Source organism: Canis aureus, chromosome 6, assembly GCF_053574225.1.
Source record: "Canis aureus isolate CA01 chromosome 6, VMU_Caureus_v.1.0, whole genome shotgun sequence".
NCBI classification, from domain to species: domain Eukaryota; kingdom Metazoa; phylum Chordata; class Mammalia; order Carnivora; family Canidae; genus Canis; species Canis aureus.
In genome coordinates, this window is record NC_135616.1 from 2795614 (window position 1) to 2815771 (window position 20158).

At 34.6% G+C, this 20158-nt stretch overlaps 1 protein-coding gene across 4 annotated transcripts in view; it reads left to right on the plus strand.

Moving 5' to 3' along the window:
* Positions 1–17197, plus strand: part of PTPN2 (protein tyrosine phosphatase non-receptor type 2) — a 93465-nt gene extending 76268 nt beyond the window's left edge. For 2 of the 4 annotated variants that reach the window (XM_077899876.1, XM_077899879.1), the window contains 2 exons: positions 4231–4412; positions 9316–10104. In XM_077899876.1, the coding sequence (XP_077756002.1) occupies positions 4231–4412; positions 9316–9523 (390 nt within the window). In that variant the 3' untranslated portion in view covers positions 9524–10104. Of the gene's footprint in view, positions 1–4230; positions 4413–9315; positions 10105–10206; positions 10293–16828 lie in introns of those variants that run through there. The other 2 variants (XM_077899877.1, XM_077899878.1) reach the window with 2 other exon arrangements.
* Positions 17198–20158: the final 2961 nt, after the last annotated feature.

A 20158-nucleotide genomic window follows, 5' to 3' on the forward strand; every position in this document is an offset into this window, starting at 1 on the left:
TTCTTTCTGTTTCAATGTATCTGGTACAGTTATAGCCATCAGAGTCTCTTTGTAGCTTTATCCAGCACTCCTTGTAAATCCCTCTGCCCTTTCATCAGGTAGGACGTTGGAAAGGTCTCTATTTTTCAGTACTCAGGATCAGAAAAATCTGTTACCCATTTGGAGGGGTCGATTTCCACAGAAATAGTCTTAAGCCTCCTGTAATTTATGTGTGGCTGTAATATTTTTTATTATAAGGATAATTTAATGAGTATATGTATATTAATGAGTAAATGTATATGGATTTGTTTATTTTACATAGATCTTTTTCTCTGCCTGGAACTTTGCTATCCAATACTATAGCCATTAGCCACATGTGTTATTGAGTACGTGAAATATGGCAAATCTGAATCGAGATCTGCTTAAAGTATAAAACACACACCAGATTTTGAAGATTAAATATAGGGAGAAGTAGTGTAAAATATCTCAATTTTTAAAATATTATATGTTCAAATGAATATTTTTATATTGAATTAAATAAAACATTGTTACAATTCATCTTTTTTATTTTATTTTATTTTATTTTTATTATTTTTTTTTTCAATTCATCTTTTTTTAAAAAAAAAAACACAACTACTAGACATTTGAAAATTGTATGTGTGGCTACCATTATATTTCATTGGGCAGTACTGTTCTAGAACCTTAGCTTAGAATAAAAGTCTAAGAGAAGTAAAGTTCTCTGAAATTCTAAATCATAAGGTCTAAAGTTAATGTAGAAACCTTAAATTGCATGAATATAACTGTGACCTATAAAAAAATGTTTCTTTGACATGTAAAGATAGGATAGCCAATTTATAAAAAGACTCTTCTTTCTCTCCATATGTCTACCTCTTCCTCTTTACCTCTGAATTTTGGGAAAAGTTAATATTTGTAAGAAGAAAGAAAGGAGCTTCTTTCTGGTGTGAGCCCTGTGGCCAGGAGTGTGGGAGGGTGATGTTTCCTGAACCTCTGTATCTTCAGAAAACTGTCTGTTCAACAGCACCTGAGCCATATTTCTTTGTTTCTTGTACTTTTTCCTAAAGGGAAAAACTAAAGGGGCATCTATCTTCACCATCAGCCTTAATTTAGATTTATATTATGTGAGTGGTATTTTCATTGGATACGATTTTATGTTAATTTTTCTGTGAAGATTTCTGACATATGTAGACATAAAGTGTTCTAGAACCTGTTGAGATAAAAGAGAGCTGTTAATATTCACATCTAAAGTGATGGTTTCTGAAATTAGTAAATACATGTGTTTAAAATCACACGGCATGTATTTACTTTTGGAAATTTCTAATGATCTTTACCTAGATAAATAGAGGTAATTTCTTGTCGTCTCTAGAAATATATCATTTACCTTACATTTTTCTTGGCACAAGGTTGGGCATAAAAAGACCTTGTAATTACTGGTATTATCACTTATTAGCACACTCCCAGTATCCATATGACAGACAACCTCACAGAGTAACATATCTAGATTGATAATTCAGAGTTGATGTTGTAAGACCTCTAACTGGTAATTTGAAACAACTAATAAAGTAATTACAGTGTGTTTCAAGTTTAATGACAGGACTTTGCTTCTTTGAGGGACTTTCTTCAGTGAGAAATGAGTGGGGTTGCAGGTGGTATGCAGAGAGCATTGCTCATAGCAGCATGTGACATGTGGGAGTGTGGTTCAACATGAGTATAGGTTTAGGAAGATAAGAAACTCTCAGTCCAGAAAGCCGTACTCCAGGCCTCAAGATGAGAGCTTGAATGAAGTTGTAGCTGAGTGCAATATTGATTCCTTGACTTCCCAAGTCAGCAGTGACAAGCCAAGACAGGTGACTCTGGATTGTCAGCTTGCTGCTTTGTAGGTTACAGAGAAGGCAAAGTTGAGTGAGTTTGCTGGCCAGAGATGTGGCAAAATGACAGTGCTTTTTTTTTTTTTTTTAATTCACCACCATTAAATATCTCCTATTCTCTATCCCCTTCCCTTGTGCTAAGTCCTTTTCTTGTTGACAGATTCTGAATTTGTTGCATATTCTGGGAAGTAGTCCAGTGAAACTTGACTTTTGTCATTGTCTTGTTTATTGACATTGTTGAGTTTTGTCCAACTCTAAGGCCAAGTTGTTATAACTAGGTCCCAGTGAAGAATCGAAATTTTAAAAAATTAAACAGCCTAAATTTTGGAGGCAGTTTGCATTTTTTTGGGGGGAGGATCTTTATCTGGTATATGAAATTGATGAAATTTTCAGAGATACAGATAATCATGAAGAATTATAGCATTAAAGTTTTGGCCCATTTGTTAATTAGCTGCGTGGCATGGGCAAGTTACTTCTATGCTGTTAACCCATCTCATCTGTAGAAAGGGGATGATAATAATAAGAGTACTAGCACCTACCTCCTGAGATTCTTCTGAGGATTAAGAGCTGGTGCAGTTGAAGCATTAGGTCAGTGTGGGTATAGTAAATGTTTGAGAAATTTCTGCATGTGCATCTTCAATATACAAATCTAGACTGAGTAACAAAAATGTAAAACGAGAAGAAAGAAAACTGACATAATCATCTAAAGTGAAAATACCTACTCTTAGTTCCATTATAGCAGTCTCTCAGGTATTGGTAACATATTCTTTCTGGATATGGTTTGCATCCTCTTAGGTCCTTGCTCAGGAGAGGTGGGTTCCATCCCATTGTTTCTTAAACTAAGTTCAGAGCCATTCTTTTCCTTGAGGTCTACTTCCTTTCTGGCCTCATCTCTCAGAGTCAAGCTCTACATGTTCTTCATTTCTACCAAAGCTCTACACGTTCTTCATCTTCTACCAAACTGACCTACTCACTATCCTCCAAATGTAGCAAATTACAGAATTTTACATTCTCTTTTTGTAAATCAGCTACTATAAAAGAGATATGTTAACTATGCATCTTAATAAAATAGCTATATATGGGAAAGGTGGAGTGTGGTAAATGCCTTTTTCTTTTTAAAATTTCTTTGTTGTAGGATAATGAAATAAGATAGGAACTAACTTATCAGTGTTATCAATGAATTTTTCCAAAGACTTTTTCCCCCTACAATCTAAATATACAAGTGCTGTTTTTAACAATGCCATTTTGTACCAAAGCAACTCCAGGGAAAGAGTGTTTCAGTAAGTTCCAGACAAGTATAAATTGCAATGTTCCATCTGTGTTCGAAATAATTAAAGTCTTCAGGCAATAAGTTTATAGAGTCTTTTATTCATAAGATTCTAGACTCCTTGCTTCTGTGATAAGATCTTCAAAGAGGGCCACCCCTGTCCATACCAGATCATTTTGCACCAGTGTCAGAGTCCTAGATAATCAAACCATTGGCTCTCACTGCCATCTTTCCTACTCTTACTATTGGCAGGGAGTTGGGTGGTTGTATTCCCAGCCCTTGAAGGACTTGAGGAACCAGAGGTCCCCCCATGGTGAAGTTATACCTGCCATCTCCCACTCTGGCTAGCACTTTGTCACTGCCCCTCATCTTCCAGGGGCTGAGATATACTTTGCACCACTTCCACTCTTCCTAGGGATGGTGGCAGTGAGAGCAAAGGAATCTAACATTTGCTAGACATGGCGCTAGGCATGTTATGTCATTAATCACTGCAGGCTTCCAAGGTAAGTGATGACGGCCTGTTTAATAGATGAAGGAAATGGAATTTCTCTTCATCTTGGGCTGAACCCCACCTCTTGAAGTCTAGACATGCAAGCGGAGTTTTTCCCACCTGGTGGTGGGCTACCTGGAGCTGCTAGCATACCTGATAGGAAAAAACAAAATTAAGGTCCTCTGGCATCAGAGAGAACTGCCTGGAAATCTTACTGTTGTTTCTCTGTTCCTCACTGTTATTCTACTGGCAGGGAATAAGGAGATGCCAGATCACATTCAAGTGCCATCTTAGTCACTGTTTCCAGTGTTAACATACCTGTGGATTAGGAATCCAGCAGAATCTGGCTCTAGCTAAAATCTCACTTATCATGAATATTTTGATGAGGTCCTAGTATAGTTTGCCTCAAATAGGTTAAAGTCTACTTACTTTCATTAAGACTATTATATTCAACTGCATATAGCCATGTACATAAATATTAAATGCTTTATTATTTTTTAATAATAAAGCTTAAAATAGGTAACATCTCAATTGATACATCCTTTTTATTTAAAGAAAAATAAAATTTTAGTGTTTGTATTGGTTTTTCACTTCTCTTTCCTACCTAGAAACGATGGAAAGAACTTTCTAAGGAAGACTTATGTCCTGCTTTTGATCATTCACCAACCAAAATAATGACTGAAAAATACAATGGGAATAGGATAGGCCTGGAAGAAGAAAAACTGACAGGTGACAGATATACAGGACTATCCTCTAAAATACAGGATACGACGGAGGAGAACAGTGAGAGGTAAGCTTATGGTAATAACATGCTTGAAAAGATGAAACACTTTTCTTTCAATAAGATTAGTGGATATGAACTAATCTAGGCCCTTTGTTTATTGAATTAATGTAGCTATTCATTTATTTATTACCTAAGGGTATTTAAGTAGTATATGATGACATCATCGATCTCAAAGAGCTTTCAGCCCTATTAAAGAAGCCAGTACTTACAGACAGAAACCAGTTAGAAAGTGGTTTAACTCAATTCTAATTTGAGTGCTTAAATTAATACAGTTAAATGCTAAAATGTATAATAGGATACGGAAAATAAGTGGTACAAGTATTAGTGTTCATACTGTAGTTGTAATGTAATTGATAATGTGCCTTTAATGAAATTATAAAATATTTAAATGAATATTTCAACTTCATTCCATTATTGAAAGGGGAGAAGCCTTTAAAAAAACATTACCCAAAATGCCCTTTTACACTTTTCAGGAGTTTTGAATCCATATGAATGTGTAAACGATTTAAGTTTTTAAATTAAAATGTTTACATTTCTAAGGCTCTAGTAATCTCCCACCCATTAGGAAGCTGGTATCCTAAGGTGTGAGTGAATGAGTGTATTCACTTCCCCTCTTCAGTGCCTCTTAGAGATGTTTTCTCTCTTCTTTTTGTCAAATATGCTTTTTATTGTGGCACATTTTATGTTTTAGTCCTATTTGTTACATTGCAATGTTGAGGTACCATGAAAATTGTTGAGGTCTCCTGTAGATTATAGTAGCTTCACTTATTTCCCCAATTTAAAAATTACCTGAAATCTTATGAAAGGTAACATTGCAATAAATACAGATATATGTGTTAAGTATTCTACTGAAGAGTTCATTATGACTTAGTATTATTCCTTATTTATGGCTCTAGTGGTTTTAGTCTATAAGCTAAAGCATTAAGATGCTATTCCTTCCTTCATCATAAATATAATAGTTTTAAATCAAGAAATGTTTTAAGTTACCTTATCTTTTTCAGTAATAAGATCCTCATGTTCCTGATGTTGTTTTGGCTAGTACCATGTGCAAAATTAAATGGAAAACAGGATTGATGATTGAGTCAGTGTCCTTAGTTGTCGAGTTTTAATTTTTAAGGACACAAACCCCAACAAGGTACATCATGCATTGTCCAAGTTCCATAGTATCGAGCTCAGGAAAACCACTCAGGAATTACAGAGTGATTGAAGAGGTGGTTTTATTAGGGGTGAGGGGGTGGTGTGTATATATGCTGTTTGTTGCCCCCCACCCACAGGAGAGAGGAGACCACATCATGCTTGAAAGCAGAGACAGAATCCCAGAAGGAAAGTAAGGATTTTGAGTAGAGAAAGCTAGTTGAAGGAGCAAGGTTGTAGAAAAGTAAAAGCATAAAGATTGCTGTGAAAAATTGTATTGTTGAGTCTTAATAAACTTTAATACTAATCTATAGTTTTGTATTAGGGAGGCTAATAAAATCAAAATCTTACTGAAAGAATTTCAGTTTCAAGAGAGTAGAACACAATACTTCATTTTCTTTCATTTTCATGATTAAATATCCTTCAAGGCAGTTTTTTCCTATTGAAGGTCACATTTCCACTGTCTTGAAATCAATTTAGTGAGCCATAAAAAGAGCATTTTTAAAATAATAGGATAAAATAAAATAGAAATTAGAGTTTGAGTTAGAGAATAAAATAAATCAGTATCATAGATAATAACTAAGTATTTTGACATTTTTATGTATACATAATATATAAATTCTACATATTAACATAAATATTGTGTATGTGTATAAATATGTCTTGGTGTACAGTTACTTTGTTGTGATGGTAGGGTATTTCTTGCTGTTAAGGTTTAGCATCAAAGCTTAAAAGCTAATGTTCTCAATTATAGTGCAACCCATAAGCCCAGATCACTGAGTGAAGAACCATTCAGATAAATGAGAAGTCAGGTTATTTGGATCCTTCTCCTATGTGTTTGCATAGTGTGAAGTATGCCTGTTGAAAGCTGTATGGGCAGTAACCTGCTATGTGTGCCACAATGAAGAATTCTACATGGTCTTCTGTAGGCAAGGGTCCACAGGAGTCCTTTCCTGCCAATTTGTGGGTTTTGATTACATAACCGTGTAGGAAGACTTGGGCAGTTTATCATGTAGACATAATTTCCTGAGGCCAAACTAGGTATAAAGATTTTATTGTATCACAAATGGAGAGTGGTTTTTATTTCTCTGGAATTGCAGTCTTAAACTAAGTGATGCCATCTCTTGGTACTTTCATTCCATTCCTGAAAACATATGTATAGTACATTTTTTAAAAACAAGAATCTCTATTCCATTAATAATTTTAAATGGGAAAAATTGTGTTCTCAGCCCAACCAAAACCATAACCAATTTCTCTAAATATCATAAAAATCCTCTTTTAAAAATCCTCTTAAACTGCTGTTTATTTGAAGCACTAATTACATAATCATGTGACACTCCATGAACTCCTATTGGGTTTATATGGTAAATATCAACACTGAATAAAAATTGTAATTATCCTCTGTATTGCAATGAAAAAAAATTTTTTAAGATTTTATTTATTTATTCATGAGAGACACCCAGAGAGAGAGAGGGGGGGGGGGGCAGAGCCACAGGCAGAGGGAGAAGCAGGCTCCATGCACGGAGCCCAACATGGGACTCAATCCCAGGACTCCAGGATTACGCCCCAGGCCAAAGGCAGGCGCTAAACTGCTGAGCCACCCAGGGATCCCCACAATGAAAATTTTAAATGAAATAATCTATTCAAGAATCCACCTAAATTGGAACCTGGTTGCTTGGTGGCCTCAGGCTCCTGACAGAAACAAATACAGGGACCCATGGAAGTCTGGCCCCTTGGATGGGACTCTGTATTCTTTTACATATTTTATATATGCTTTGCTTTCACTTAAATACAACTTAATTTTTTTTCACTGATAGATATACACGTGTATTTGTACATGTGAATTTTAAATTCAGAGAGTGAATTCTGAGTAATAATTTTTGCAAGCCATCATAGCAAATATTCAAAGTTCAGACAGCCAAAGATACCTGGCTATATGATAGGTAAAATGAAGAAGACATTAGAAATCATAGGGTACACAGAGACAGGCAAAATAGAGTCCCTGAGTTGCAAACATATTTAGGGGGTAAAATAGGATCCCAAATTAGCAACATAAGTAATTTACTGTAAGTTAAATGCTGTTAAGATAAGAATAGAGGGGCTCTGGAGGGAGAAATTCAAGAACAGAATTGAAATGAGAGGACTAGAGAGAGGAGAAGATTTCTAGTTTAGAAGGGAACAAATTTGGAGAACAGCAAAAAAAAAAAAAAAAAAAAAAAAAAAAACCAACAACACTTGAGCAGGAACAAAGTTGTGCACGGCCGGTGAATACTGGCTAGTTTTTGTGTGCACAGGTGTTTTCCAGTTCTCTTGGGAATATACCTAGGAGTGCAGTTGCAGGGTCATAAGGTAACCTTAGATTTCACATTTTGAGGACCTACCTATTTTATGTAGCATCTGCATCCTTGTACATTCCCACCAGCAGTGTTTGAGGGTTCTAGTAGTCCAGAGAATTTGAACATTGATAAAATTACCTAATATATAGTCGTTATTCACGTTTCTCTAGTTGTCTAAAAAAATCTACCTTATAGCTTTATTAAAAAGTAACTTTGAGATATAAAGTTCACTCATTTCGCTTGATGGAATGAGCACTGGGTGTTATACTATATATTGGCAAACTGATAAAAACAAATTAAAAATAAGGTTCAAAAAAAAAAATAAGGTTCACTCATTCAAAGCATATACTTTAGTAGATTTAGTGTATTTACGAAGTTGTGAAACCATCATCATAATCTAATTTCAGAATATTTTCATGATCCCAAAATTTCTTTAGCTATTTAAAGAAATAATCCAAGATATAGTCAAGGATCATGCATTGTATTTGGTTGGTTTGATTCCTTTGTCTCTGTTAAATTGAAATTGTTTACCACTTTCTCTTTTTTCCTTGCTTTGACCTTGACATTTTTGCAGCTGCTATACCAGTTGCCTTTTAAAACACTCCACAATCTGGATTCCTCTGATTGTTTCTCATTATTAGATTCAGGTTAAGCATTTTGGCGGGGAAAAAAGTTGGCTCTTAATGTAGTACACTGAAAAGGCATTCAAGAATTTTAATCAAGCTACAGAATCAGAGAGCTAGACTGTAGAAAAATTACTCTGGTGATAATACTTAATTCAGAGGTTAGGTTTTTGCTATATTATAGGCAATAAGTGAAAAGAAGAGATAGATTTTGTGGAAGTTTTTTAAAGTGAAGAAATAATAATCTACATGTTAGTCATTGGCCATTTTTTACAGTGTTCTAGGACCATGTGTCTTGGGAGCCTGAGAGCTTCCGTTGGAACAAACGTTCTGTGGATGTGAATAGGAAAATGGAAGCCAGAAATATGTGTGGACAAACAGCAATAGGCATCCCATGATAGAATCTTTACAAAGTATTAAATAGATAGCTTTTACCAGTGACCTTTGACAAATCACGTGTAAACATTAAAGGGCCTTAGATGCCAGGGACTCTTATCCCCCACTTCTTCCAGCTGGTTAGCAAGAAAGAAAGCTGACAGCCACCAGCTCCCATTTCAACGAAGAAAGCACCATGCTTATTTTCAGGTCCTCCAAAAAGTATTTATTAGTTGAATATTGTACCAGAAATTGTTGATGAAATATCAGAATACATCTCTAGACCACTTGGAATATTGAAACTCTCCCTCTTTTTTTATTCCAGTGTTTTAATGAGTTTAAAAATACGGGGTTTAGGGGGCAGGTATTTGGGCTTTGGTGCTCTGTATTAAAGTAATTAAATCCTGCCATGAACATCCTTTTGTTGTTATTTTTTCCTAGCGTTCTACGGAAACGTATTCGAGAGGACAGAAAAGCTAACACAGCTCAGAAGGTGCAGCAGATGAAACAGAGGCTAAATGAGACTGAACGAAAAAGGAAAAGGTGGTTATATTGGCAACCTATTCTCACTAAGATGGGGTTTGTGTCATTCATTTTGGTGGGCGCTTTTGTTGGCTGGACACTATTGTTTCAGCAGAATGTCCTATAAATAAACAATTCTGCCCAGCAAGCCACTGCACTAGTAGGTGACAGTGTTGCGTTAGTCCCAAGGGTTTGTCTCTTAGCAGACTCCTTGCATCCCAGAAACAGTGCAGTAGAATAGACACCAACCAGATAAATGATATATTCAGACCCCAGCCCAACATCTCAGGGCGCTATCCCCTAACTGTAAACGGCTATCTGAAATAAAGACTTGAATACTTATTGAAAACTGGTACATTTTGCAACTGTATTCATACATGTTAAGTGTAATATTTCCTGATCAGATTGAGAAATCCTTTATCACAAGGATTTGTTTATGGAGGCTCTCTGGATTTTAACCTGCACTTGATACAAGCAATAAATATTGTGGTTTTATCTACATTATTACTGGAAAGAAAATGACCTTTAAATAATGCGTGTAATGTATAATGTACTGTTGACATGGGCATCAACATTTTATATTCTTAACCATTTCAGGGTAAATATATTTTATAAGTATCTATTTAATCTTTTGTAGTTAAATGTACTTTTTAAAAGCTCAATTTGAAAAATCTGTTAACATAAAAAATAAATTGTGTGTTGATTCAATTGTACTGAATACATTTTCCTAAAGAGAAATTTGATATGAGCAGTTAAAACTAACTCTAAGCAGTTTTTATTGTATATTTGCATTTCTTTTATGTTTTACAGTTTTCCCAATTTTAAAAAGAAAAATAAAGAAACAAAAATTTCCCTAAAAATTTCTTTGAAGGAATACTCCTTACTGGCATAGTCAGGTAACATTTGGTCGAGACTTTGTAAAGAAATTGGTTTCTGTAAAGCCCGTGATGAATACTGTTTAATTTTCATGAAAATGTCTATGTAATTACCCTAATTTATAATTAGGGTAAATCATACTTAGAAAATAAAAATAAGGAGCAGCATTTTATTATACATCATTTCAGTTTACTAGACTGAAGTTTTGAAGTAAAATTTTTTTCAAGTTCTTTCTATTCAATAAATAGTATGATGATGTACAAACCTGACCTTGTCCCTTTAACTTCTTAATGGGTATTTTTAAAGCATATTGTTTTAAAGCATATTTTTAAAGCATATTGAACTTAACTGCTCATTTGAGTGCTAGCCTTCTTCAGATCCCAACATTCCATTCAGTGTTTAACTTAATTTAAACTTTAAATAGTTGTTATAGATTTAATTGCTAATATAGTAAAATCACATTATTTCAGTGGTTTTCAAGCCATGCTCATTGGATTTCTGAGGGGTCTCCGAGAGGTGGTTGGAAGGATTCCAAGCAACCAGCCTATACTTTCAACCAGACCATCTCTATTTTTCCTATTTTATACATTACGTACAATCTCTGTATGAGGTGTAATTATTTTAAGGGGACAGTTATAATTTTTAAAACAGTTTGAAAACCATTTGTATAGATAGGTATTTTGAATTGTTTTGAGTAGCCTTCTTGAATGTGTTGAATTATGCTGAAATCTGAAAGCAGGATGTAGTTGGTACTACATATTAAATCAGATTTACATAACTTGTGCCTGTGTCCTAATTCAGTATTACTGTGTCCTGTAACCTTTAAATGGAGAGGAGGTAAGAGGGACTTTTTTTTTTTTTTTTTTTTTAATGTCTATTTGCACTAAACCTGTGTTCAGGTACCAGGACCCGCCATTATTGGTTTAAAACCTTTCTAATTTTTCTAATTTGCCTTGGTTTATATTTGTAAAATACAGTATATTACTCTGTAAGTCAAATACGGATAAATCATACTAAATTTCCAACTGAAGATAGCCTTGCCTTAAACAAAAAGGCAGAGACTTCTTACAGGAAACAAAGGGTGTTAATGACGCACATTGCCCCTTTGCAGGGTAAATGTGCTTCATTGGATTCAGGATTTTAGCTTTGCTGTTTGTCTTCTTTCTGTTCTCTGACTGGTGTTTGTTGTCATATATCTTAACATGATACTCAGTGAAGTAAACATTTGTTGATGAACTTCTGCAAGGGTTATTCATCTTTCCTCCTTTCAAGCAGATCCTGAAGGATAGTGTGTTAAGTTTATACCAGTAATAATATTTTTGGGGTCCATGTATTAATTATTAAAAAATGTGCTGTAGTGCCCGAGGCCATCATCTTGACCCTTTATTAAGTGGGAAAGACACAGGGCTCCTGCCTTCTCAGGTAGCAGCCAGAGGACAAAGTTAGCAATCCACAATAGATTCTACATTTTTACAAAATTTGTGCATCCTTAAGTCTTCCTAATATTTTCTAAATATAACAGACTTTTTTTTTCGATATAACAGACTTTTAAAGTCAGTTGTGTAGTTTGATTTTAATGAGGTAGTGTTATTTTTTGAACAAGGAAGAAAAAAAGATTTTTAGAAAACCAGAGGCTTTATTATTTCTAAGAAAGGATATTTGCATTAATATATAGTACATTCGTGTTCATATGCCTCTACTGATAAACTGACAGCAGTCTGACTTAATGCCATCTTCTCTGGATATACCAGCTGGTTATGTATCTGTCTCCAGGTTTAGCTAGGTATTCTATGCTGGCCTCTTAGCAGTTTTAATCTATGCTCGCATATATGGAACATGTAAAAATATAATTCTTCATTTTTCAGTTTATCCATATATAAAATAAAAATAATACCTTTTCTTGAATTCTTAGATGATTAAGAAAAATGTAGTGTCTTAAAGTGTATAAAGAACTTTAGAACAATATAAAGATCATTCCTCATGTTTAGGGAATACTTTATAATATATGCTCTGTCCTTTTCCTATTCTATCTTCAAATTAATACTGTGTATTAATATTTCTACCAGAAAATGAACAAAAAGAGAAAGGAAATAAAATATTGACTTTTTTTTTTTTAAATAGCTCTGCTTAACAGGTATGTCACAAGAAGGAACTGTAACTCTTAATTTTATGTGTATTTGTGCTTGTCCCCTTCGTTTCAAATAAACTAGAATTGATGGTATGAATCAACAAATATGTATTGGTTTGAAAAGTAGTTTATGATATGAAACTTCTTATAGCAAGTCCTTCTTTGCTCTCCGTGTCAATTGAGAATGGTGGTTGTAATCATTTATTGATCATTTACTATGTGCCAGGCACTGTGCTAATAAGCACTTTAATAGATTATCCCATTTAATCCTTACAACAAGCTTTTGAGGTAGATGTTGTTATTATTCACCCATAATCAGCCTGAGACTTGACAGTTCCACATTCTTTTATGCTGCTATTGTTGAAAAGTCTCCTATATGTAGTATATTTTAGAAGTAGGTTATTCTCAAAGACAGACTTAGCTTTTGCAAGTCATTTCCCTTTTAGAAAAATACATCTGACTAGATTCTATGTAAATAGACACAGGCCAGAACCTGATTATATTAGAAATACTGTCATTAACCTTTGTATACTCTACTTCATCGAGTACCTACATCCCCAAAGTGCCTGCCTGGTTATTGTACAGATTTTAAAATCTAGTCTGCCTTGATTTTTACTTTGAGACACAAAACTTACAGAGGTTTTATTTTAATGTAATCTACTATAAGCCTGGTGCCATTAGGTATATCATCCATGTCTTCTGTGTTTAGGCAGAAGTCTAGTAATCACTCCTTCTGTAAACATCGATTGATTTTTTTTTGTCCAGCGGTCAGTCCACGTGGATTTATTGCGGGCTTAGGGAGTAAGGAAGGAGCAAGGGTGTGAATCTCTAGTCTGCTGCACCCCAGTAGTGCGGGGAGCTGAGGTCAGACCTTGGTGCAGTGATCCTGGTCTGAAACTAAGGTGTTTCTGTGTTCTCATTTCTGTGTCAGCAGATAATGAAGTTTCTCTCACTTTAAGAAATCTTTAATTTGGCCTTATTTAGAGGATAGAGGCACAAAAGCTTACAAATAAAATTTTGAAAGTAATACTCTTCCACAGGACAAAACTAAGTTCTCCTGAGTTAATTTCCCTGGATGATTTATTCCAAAATTGACCTGTTTCTTAGGTCTTTTTCCCTAGTTCATTTGTTTGGATTTGATGTTTTCTTATACTTATTTTCAAAGCAGTATTTATAGGACAGTATCACCAACAGCTCCTATGAGAGTGAATGAGTATTTTAGAACTTGCAGCTCTCTTGTTCCATTGGATACGTTACGTATAAGTGATGACATGCCTTCATGGGAAGAAACTCGGGTTGTTTAAGCTGCACAAAACCTGCTCTGCCTGGGCAGGAATCCCCAGTCCAGATACTGCACACTTTAGGCTATATTTCATGTATTCACCATAATATAGCTATTCTGTTGTTCATCCAGATCTGACAATGTAAGCTTTTAATTTAGGAATTTTAAGTTACTCACTTTCTTGGGTAGTGTTTGAAAGAACAGACTCCTAGGAGAATGGTAGAGTTTGGCCATCTCATTTTTTCCTTAGCAACAGGAATTTTCTGAATATTTACCACATTCAGATTTCTCCAAGAACACCCAGTTCTGCACAGGTGCTTTTCCTCAACACTCCTCAGAGAAATGGTTATCTCCTTTGGCTACTGATTTCTGGAAACTTCTTTGGGGAGAGTTTTTTTCCTCACTGCCCTTTATTCTGTCACAGAGCATTGCTAAGTGGAAGCAGTGTATCAGACAAGAAGCTTGAACTTGGTTTGAAAGGCTTTGTCTTCATCAGTAACAACCCCTGACAATGAAAAAGTTTTAAAGAGCTCTGACCATCTCTGAAGTCTGCTGGGAGAAGGAAAAGTTCAATCTTTTGAACTCTTTCTATTTTGGATTTATAATGTACAGCAGAATAAAGGAATTGTAGGATATAGTGACAATATACTTACAGAGTCCAGTACTGTCTGGTTTTTCATTACATAGTGTATTTTGGGAAGTTATAAGGAGAATTGCATGGGGATTTTTTTTCTTTATGGAGACCATTTTTGAAAGGACATCCATTCTTTATTGTTGCTCTAATTTGACAGATTTTATAGACAAGAAGGTGTTGGTATTTCAAATTACTACCATAAAATCATTGAAGTTATTTTGAGTTTGGTGAATTCGGGAGAGGGAAACTAGATAAGTTTGTTTTGTCTGTAAGGTAATGCTTTTGCTCACCTTACAGAAGGTTTTTTGATTCTTTTCAGTAAAAAAAAAAAAAAAGAATATCTGGTGGCAAAGAATACTTTGGATGCAGTTTGACTTTCTGTTACTTCAGATATGGAGCCAGCTTGGGAGGATCATTCTCTGTTTGTAAGCCTGGCCCAGTTCCAGAATAAGGGCAGTGGGCAGTATGTGCAGGCTGCTTTCTCCAAAGAAGGAGGCAAGCATGGCTAATTATTCCACTTAATTTCTTTGAACCCAGTTTACTTTTGACTTATTGAACAAATCAGCAAAAAAATGATTCAATTGAACATATTTTTTCCTAAAATAAAGCCCATTTGTCTTCAGTTTTGCAAATAGATACGTTTTATAAAAGTTAATACTCCCAGTGATTTTACCTTATTTTCTTATCCTTCAGAATAATATTTACAAAGAAAAGTGAATTTTAAAAAACACTATTAATTTTTTTTAGTTATTACAAACAATAGTTTATCCTTCATAGGTGAATCTCTGTCACCGTGCTAGGGAAAACAACAGTGTATGTTGGACACTTGCAGTGCTGCCAGTCAGCTGACCTGCATAATCTAAATTGAATCTGCTTCATACCTCATCTAGATGCATCACCCTGTTTTGAAGTAAGAAAACCAGGTCAGAGAATAAGTAACTTGCCCATGATTGCACGGCTATTACATGAGAGCTGAAATTCACACCCCCGTCTGTAGAATTCCAGTAACTCCAAACCACATGCTGCTTCCATTATGACATGTGGACTCTGTTTTTTTATGGAATATTCAAATATTTAAACAGAAAGAATTAGACTGCTACTTTAACTTATTAAAATTCAAAGTAGTGCTTTTTTTTTTAAGTCAACCAAGTCAAACGTTACCTCCAAAAAAAAATTGTGAAAACAGTCTGCACTGCCACTGAACCAAAGAAATACTGAAACGTCAGAATATTCTCTAAACCAGACGATTATTTCATTCACCTTGATTGATTGAATGGAGTTACTTTGATGAGCAGATTTTCTGAATGTGTGGGAAATAAATACGTATTTTGCAGCAGAGTCAGTAAGAGGTCCCTTTCCTTACTTCCATCCAATGTGGTGCAGGGTTCATTAGGACCATGCAGTAAGCACCTGTAGTAGGTTTTGTGACTTGCAGACATCTATCTCCTTAGAAGGTTTTCTTGATACCTTGACATTTCTGTGTCAATGTTGGACAATAAAAGAAAAGGACTTCAGAACACCACCAGGTGCTTGGTATTATTCTTTAGTAGGAAGAGTCAGTAGTCAGGAAGAAGCCCAGTTTGCAGTATTTTGAGGGTTTTTTGACTGTTTTGGGGGTATGTGTGGGCATGGTTTGTTTATATTCCTATTTATATATGTGGAGACACAATGACAAGTATTTACGTTTGGGGTTTTTTTTGTTGATGTTATGGTGAGGGAAGTCAGGGGAAGAACAGAAATACCATTTACCTCAAAAGTTCAGTTATTTGCAAATATTGTGAAATACCATCAAAAACTGCACTTAAAATAGTTATTTCATCTGTTGCTTAAGTTCTCTTTCATCTTTACTTTTCAATATTAAAATACAGTAAGTCTGTCAATTATTTTATGTCTCTGTTTTTTTTAATGCTTTAACTTAAATCATGTCACTTTGGTTCTGTATTGCTATAATCATTAGTATTATCCTTCAGGACCAAAAGAAGCATGCTGCTAACAGTCTGATTTAAAGATTTAAGCCAATTTTATGTTAAGCCATTACATTCATAATATTTTTAACAGTATGATACAGTGGAGGTTCAAATTGGATTAGACTTTTGCATTGAATTCCAAAGTATTGGTAAGTCTAGCACATGCCATAAAATCTTGTGAAACTATTGTGGCTACATTTTTAAAACCTTTCCATCTGTCAGTATCTCACATGGAGGTCATTTCTTGAGTAATACAGGATGACCTGAGAAATTCAGAGTTAGTAATTCTTTAAAAAGTCATGTAAGTTATGGTGCTTTAACATGAGTCTACCTCACACCACCAATTCTGTTTGAAAATTGAGTATGTAAGCAGATTTACCAGGATAACAGTGAAGCACTTAGTGTGGATGAATGTGACATGTTGGAATGTTTTTTAGTTGACTTTTTATTTCACTGTTAGTCCTTTTATGTTTGTGTGTATCTGTGTATGTCTGTGTGTTTGGTAAATATGAATTGAATAGATGACTTCTTATTTTATGTTTTAGGCCAAGATTGACAGACACCTAAATATTCATGACTTGAGAATATTCTGCAGCTATAAATTTTGAACCATTGATGTGCAAAGCAAGACCTGAAGCCCACTCCGGAAACTAAAGTGAGGCTTGATAAACCTGTAGATTGCCTCACATTTGTCTGTTTACAAAGTAAACTTTACATCCAGGGAACGAAGAGCATCACCAGCAGAAGACTTTACAGAACCCTCTAATTTGATGTATTGTTAAGTTTTTTAATACATGTATGAAATGTAGAAAGATGTAAAAGAAATAAATTAGGAGAGACTACTTTGTATTGTACTGCCATTCCTACTGTATTTTTATACTTTTTGGCAGCATTAAATATTTTTATTAAATAGACTATGTTGGTTTGTGTGCATTATCTTAGGTCAGCTCTGCTTCAGATAATGAATGTTTCCTTAAGGGTTTACTCTCACTTTTTTATAACTTAAATTGACATTTAAATTGAAATTGGTTCAAAATGCTGGTCACTTGCTTTTTGAGATCTTTTTTAGTTACTTATCAAATAGTCTTCCTATCAAAATAGGTTAGGTGAAAGCACAAAAGAAAGTTAGAAAAAAAAAAAGAGTATTCCTTTTGTTACTTAGAAAAGTATTTATGGATAATGATGTTATCCATTAATAATAATGGTACTAAATTATTTTCAAATGAGTACAGCAGTTCAATGCGGTTTTTAAAATCACTGTGTTATTCTGTGTTGGATGTTGTGCTTTCCTCATTTTCTATTATAAAGAGACCAGAGTTCTTCCTGAGTGAAGCTTTGGCTTCTTTACCATTTAATTTCCCAACCAAGTGATGAGTCTGGGCTAAATAATCCAGTCAGTTGTCAGGTTACTGGTGATATATTCTTGTTGTCTAGACAAGACACTCAAGCCTCTGTCACATGAGCATCACCTTAACAGTCTAACAAACTCATAATTGTTTTCATTTTGCCAAATGTGAAAGTTTGATAATACCATTCATTGAATATATCTGTTTCATCTTTTAAAAATGTAATGACTCACCTTATGTTCCTTTTGCCTTGTTTTCCAGCATTTTTGGTTTATTTTAGGAGTAAGCAAACTTTCAGTCCCTGGTAAATCTTTCATAAAGAATGCATGTAAGGTCCATTATACCACAAAGTAATACAGCAAGATAATCTTTTTGTGTCAAGAAAGTTCTTGAAGGTCATCTACACTCAACTAACTGCTTCTATTTCCCATTTCCCATTTACCCTTTACCCACCTAGTGTCTGACTTTCTCCTGCATCACTGCAGAAATGACCCAGGATAGTCATCTTAGCTCGTACTACAGCCAGAGATAGTTTACTCTTCAGTTTTTACCTTAACATGATTTCTTGACTTCAAAGGAGCTCTTTGAAGCTTTCTCCTTTGACTCAATAAGACCTTTCTCAGCTTTCTTTGCCTCAGTTTTTCTGACTCTTGATTTATTATGGTAAGGACACTTAACATGAGATCTACCCTCAACAAATCTTTAAGTGTGTAATAGATTATTCTTGACTATAGTTACAGTGTTGTATAGCAGATTTCTAGAGCTTTTTCATCTTGCTTAGCAGAAATTTTAAGTTTGTTGAATATAATTCCCATTTCTTCCTGTCTTCCCCTCCCCAGCCATTGGCAGCCACCATTCCACTATGATTCAATGAATTAGACTATTTTAGATATGTAAATAGAATCACCCAATATTTGGCTCTCTTTTTTTAAATTTATTTTTATTTATTTAGTATTTGGCTTTCTGTGACTAGCTTGCTTTACCTTCACATAATGCTCTCAAGGTTTATCCATGTTTCTGCATATTACAGAATCTCCTTTTTTAAGGCTGAGTAGCATTCCATTGTATGTATACAGTTGACCCTTAACAACACAGGGGTTAGGGACACTGACCCCCCCCCCCCATGCAGTCAAAAGTTTGTGTGTAACTTTTGACTCCCCCAAAAGTCTACTGTTGACTGGAAAGCTTACCAATAACAAACAGTTGACACCTATTTTATGTGTTACATGTATTCTATACTATATTCTTAAAGTTGGCTAGCTAAAGAAAAAATGTTCAAAAAAATCAAGGAAAATACATTTAAAGTACTGTACTATGTTGATGCCATAAGTTTATGTTCTCTGTTTATAAAATGAATTATCTGCCAGTACCTGTATCAGTATTATACAAAATACTGGAGATGTGATACATATCACTAACACTAGACATCAAAAATGAAAAGGTAATGTGGAAAAGAAATTCAGATTTCTTTAGAATGATTCATGCATTGATAACAGGCAGCAATATGATGGCTTATGATAACCTAATGTAATCAATACAATTGCTTCACAGTGGCCTACTGTAAACAATATGGTAGCTTCCAGGTAGCCTAGCATTACATAAATTAATCACAAAATTTTTATGGCATATAGTATTACAGTTATGTTCATAATACAGTATTGGAAACATTAACACTTGGTAAATCTAAGCAACATGGCTCATCTGTGTTTTCAAATTGTTGCAAATCTCCAAAAAATGTGTCTAACATAGTGAAAAAACATCTGCAAATAAGTTGCAGTTGAACACAGTTCAAACCTGTGTTGTTCAAGAACCACATTTTCTATATCCATTCATCTGTCAGTGGACTCTTAAGTTGTTTCCACATCTTAACTATAATGAACAGTACTGCAGTGAACATGGGACTGCTAATACGTCTTCAAAATCCTGATTTTTAATTCTTTTGGATAAATACCCAACAGTAGGGTTGCTGGGTCATGTTGGTAGTTGTATTTTTAATTTTTGAGGGAACCTCCATACTTTATAGCAGCTGCACCATTTTATATTCTCACCAGCAGAGCACAAGGGTTAAAGCTTCCCCACATCTTCAACATTTGCCAGTATAAGGTGATTGTGTGTGCGCACATTTCCCTAATTAGAGCGTTTTTTCATATACCTGTTGGTCATTTATATGTCTTTGGATGGCTGTGTATTCTTTGCCTTTTTAAACTGGTTTATGAGTTTTTCTGCCATTGAGTTGTAGGAGTTCCTTATATATATTTTGGAGACTAATTTTTTATTGAGTACACAGTTTGTAAATACTTTCTCCCATTTAGTAGGTTGCCTTTTCACTTTGATGGCTTCTCTTCTGTCTGTTGAATATTGGAGTTCCTAAGAACTCCATCTTTGGGCTTTTGATTTTAACACACTTATCTTGAATGATCTCATCTTTGCCCAAGTCTTTATCAAATTCCTCTGTGCTGATTAAATGCAACTTCCTCCACTCCTGCCCTAGTGTTAGGTCTGAGTTATAAACCACATACACAATTCTGT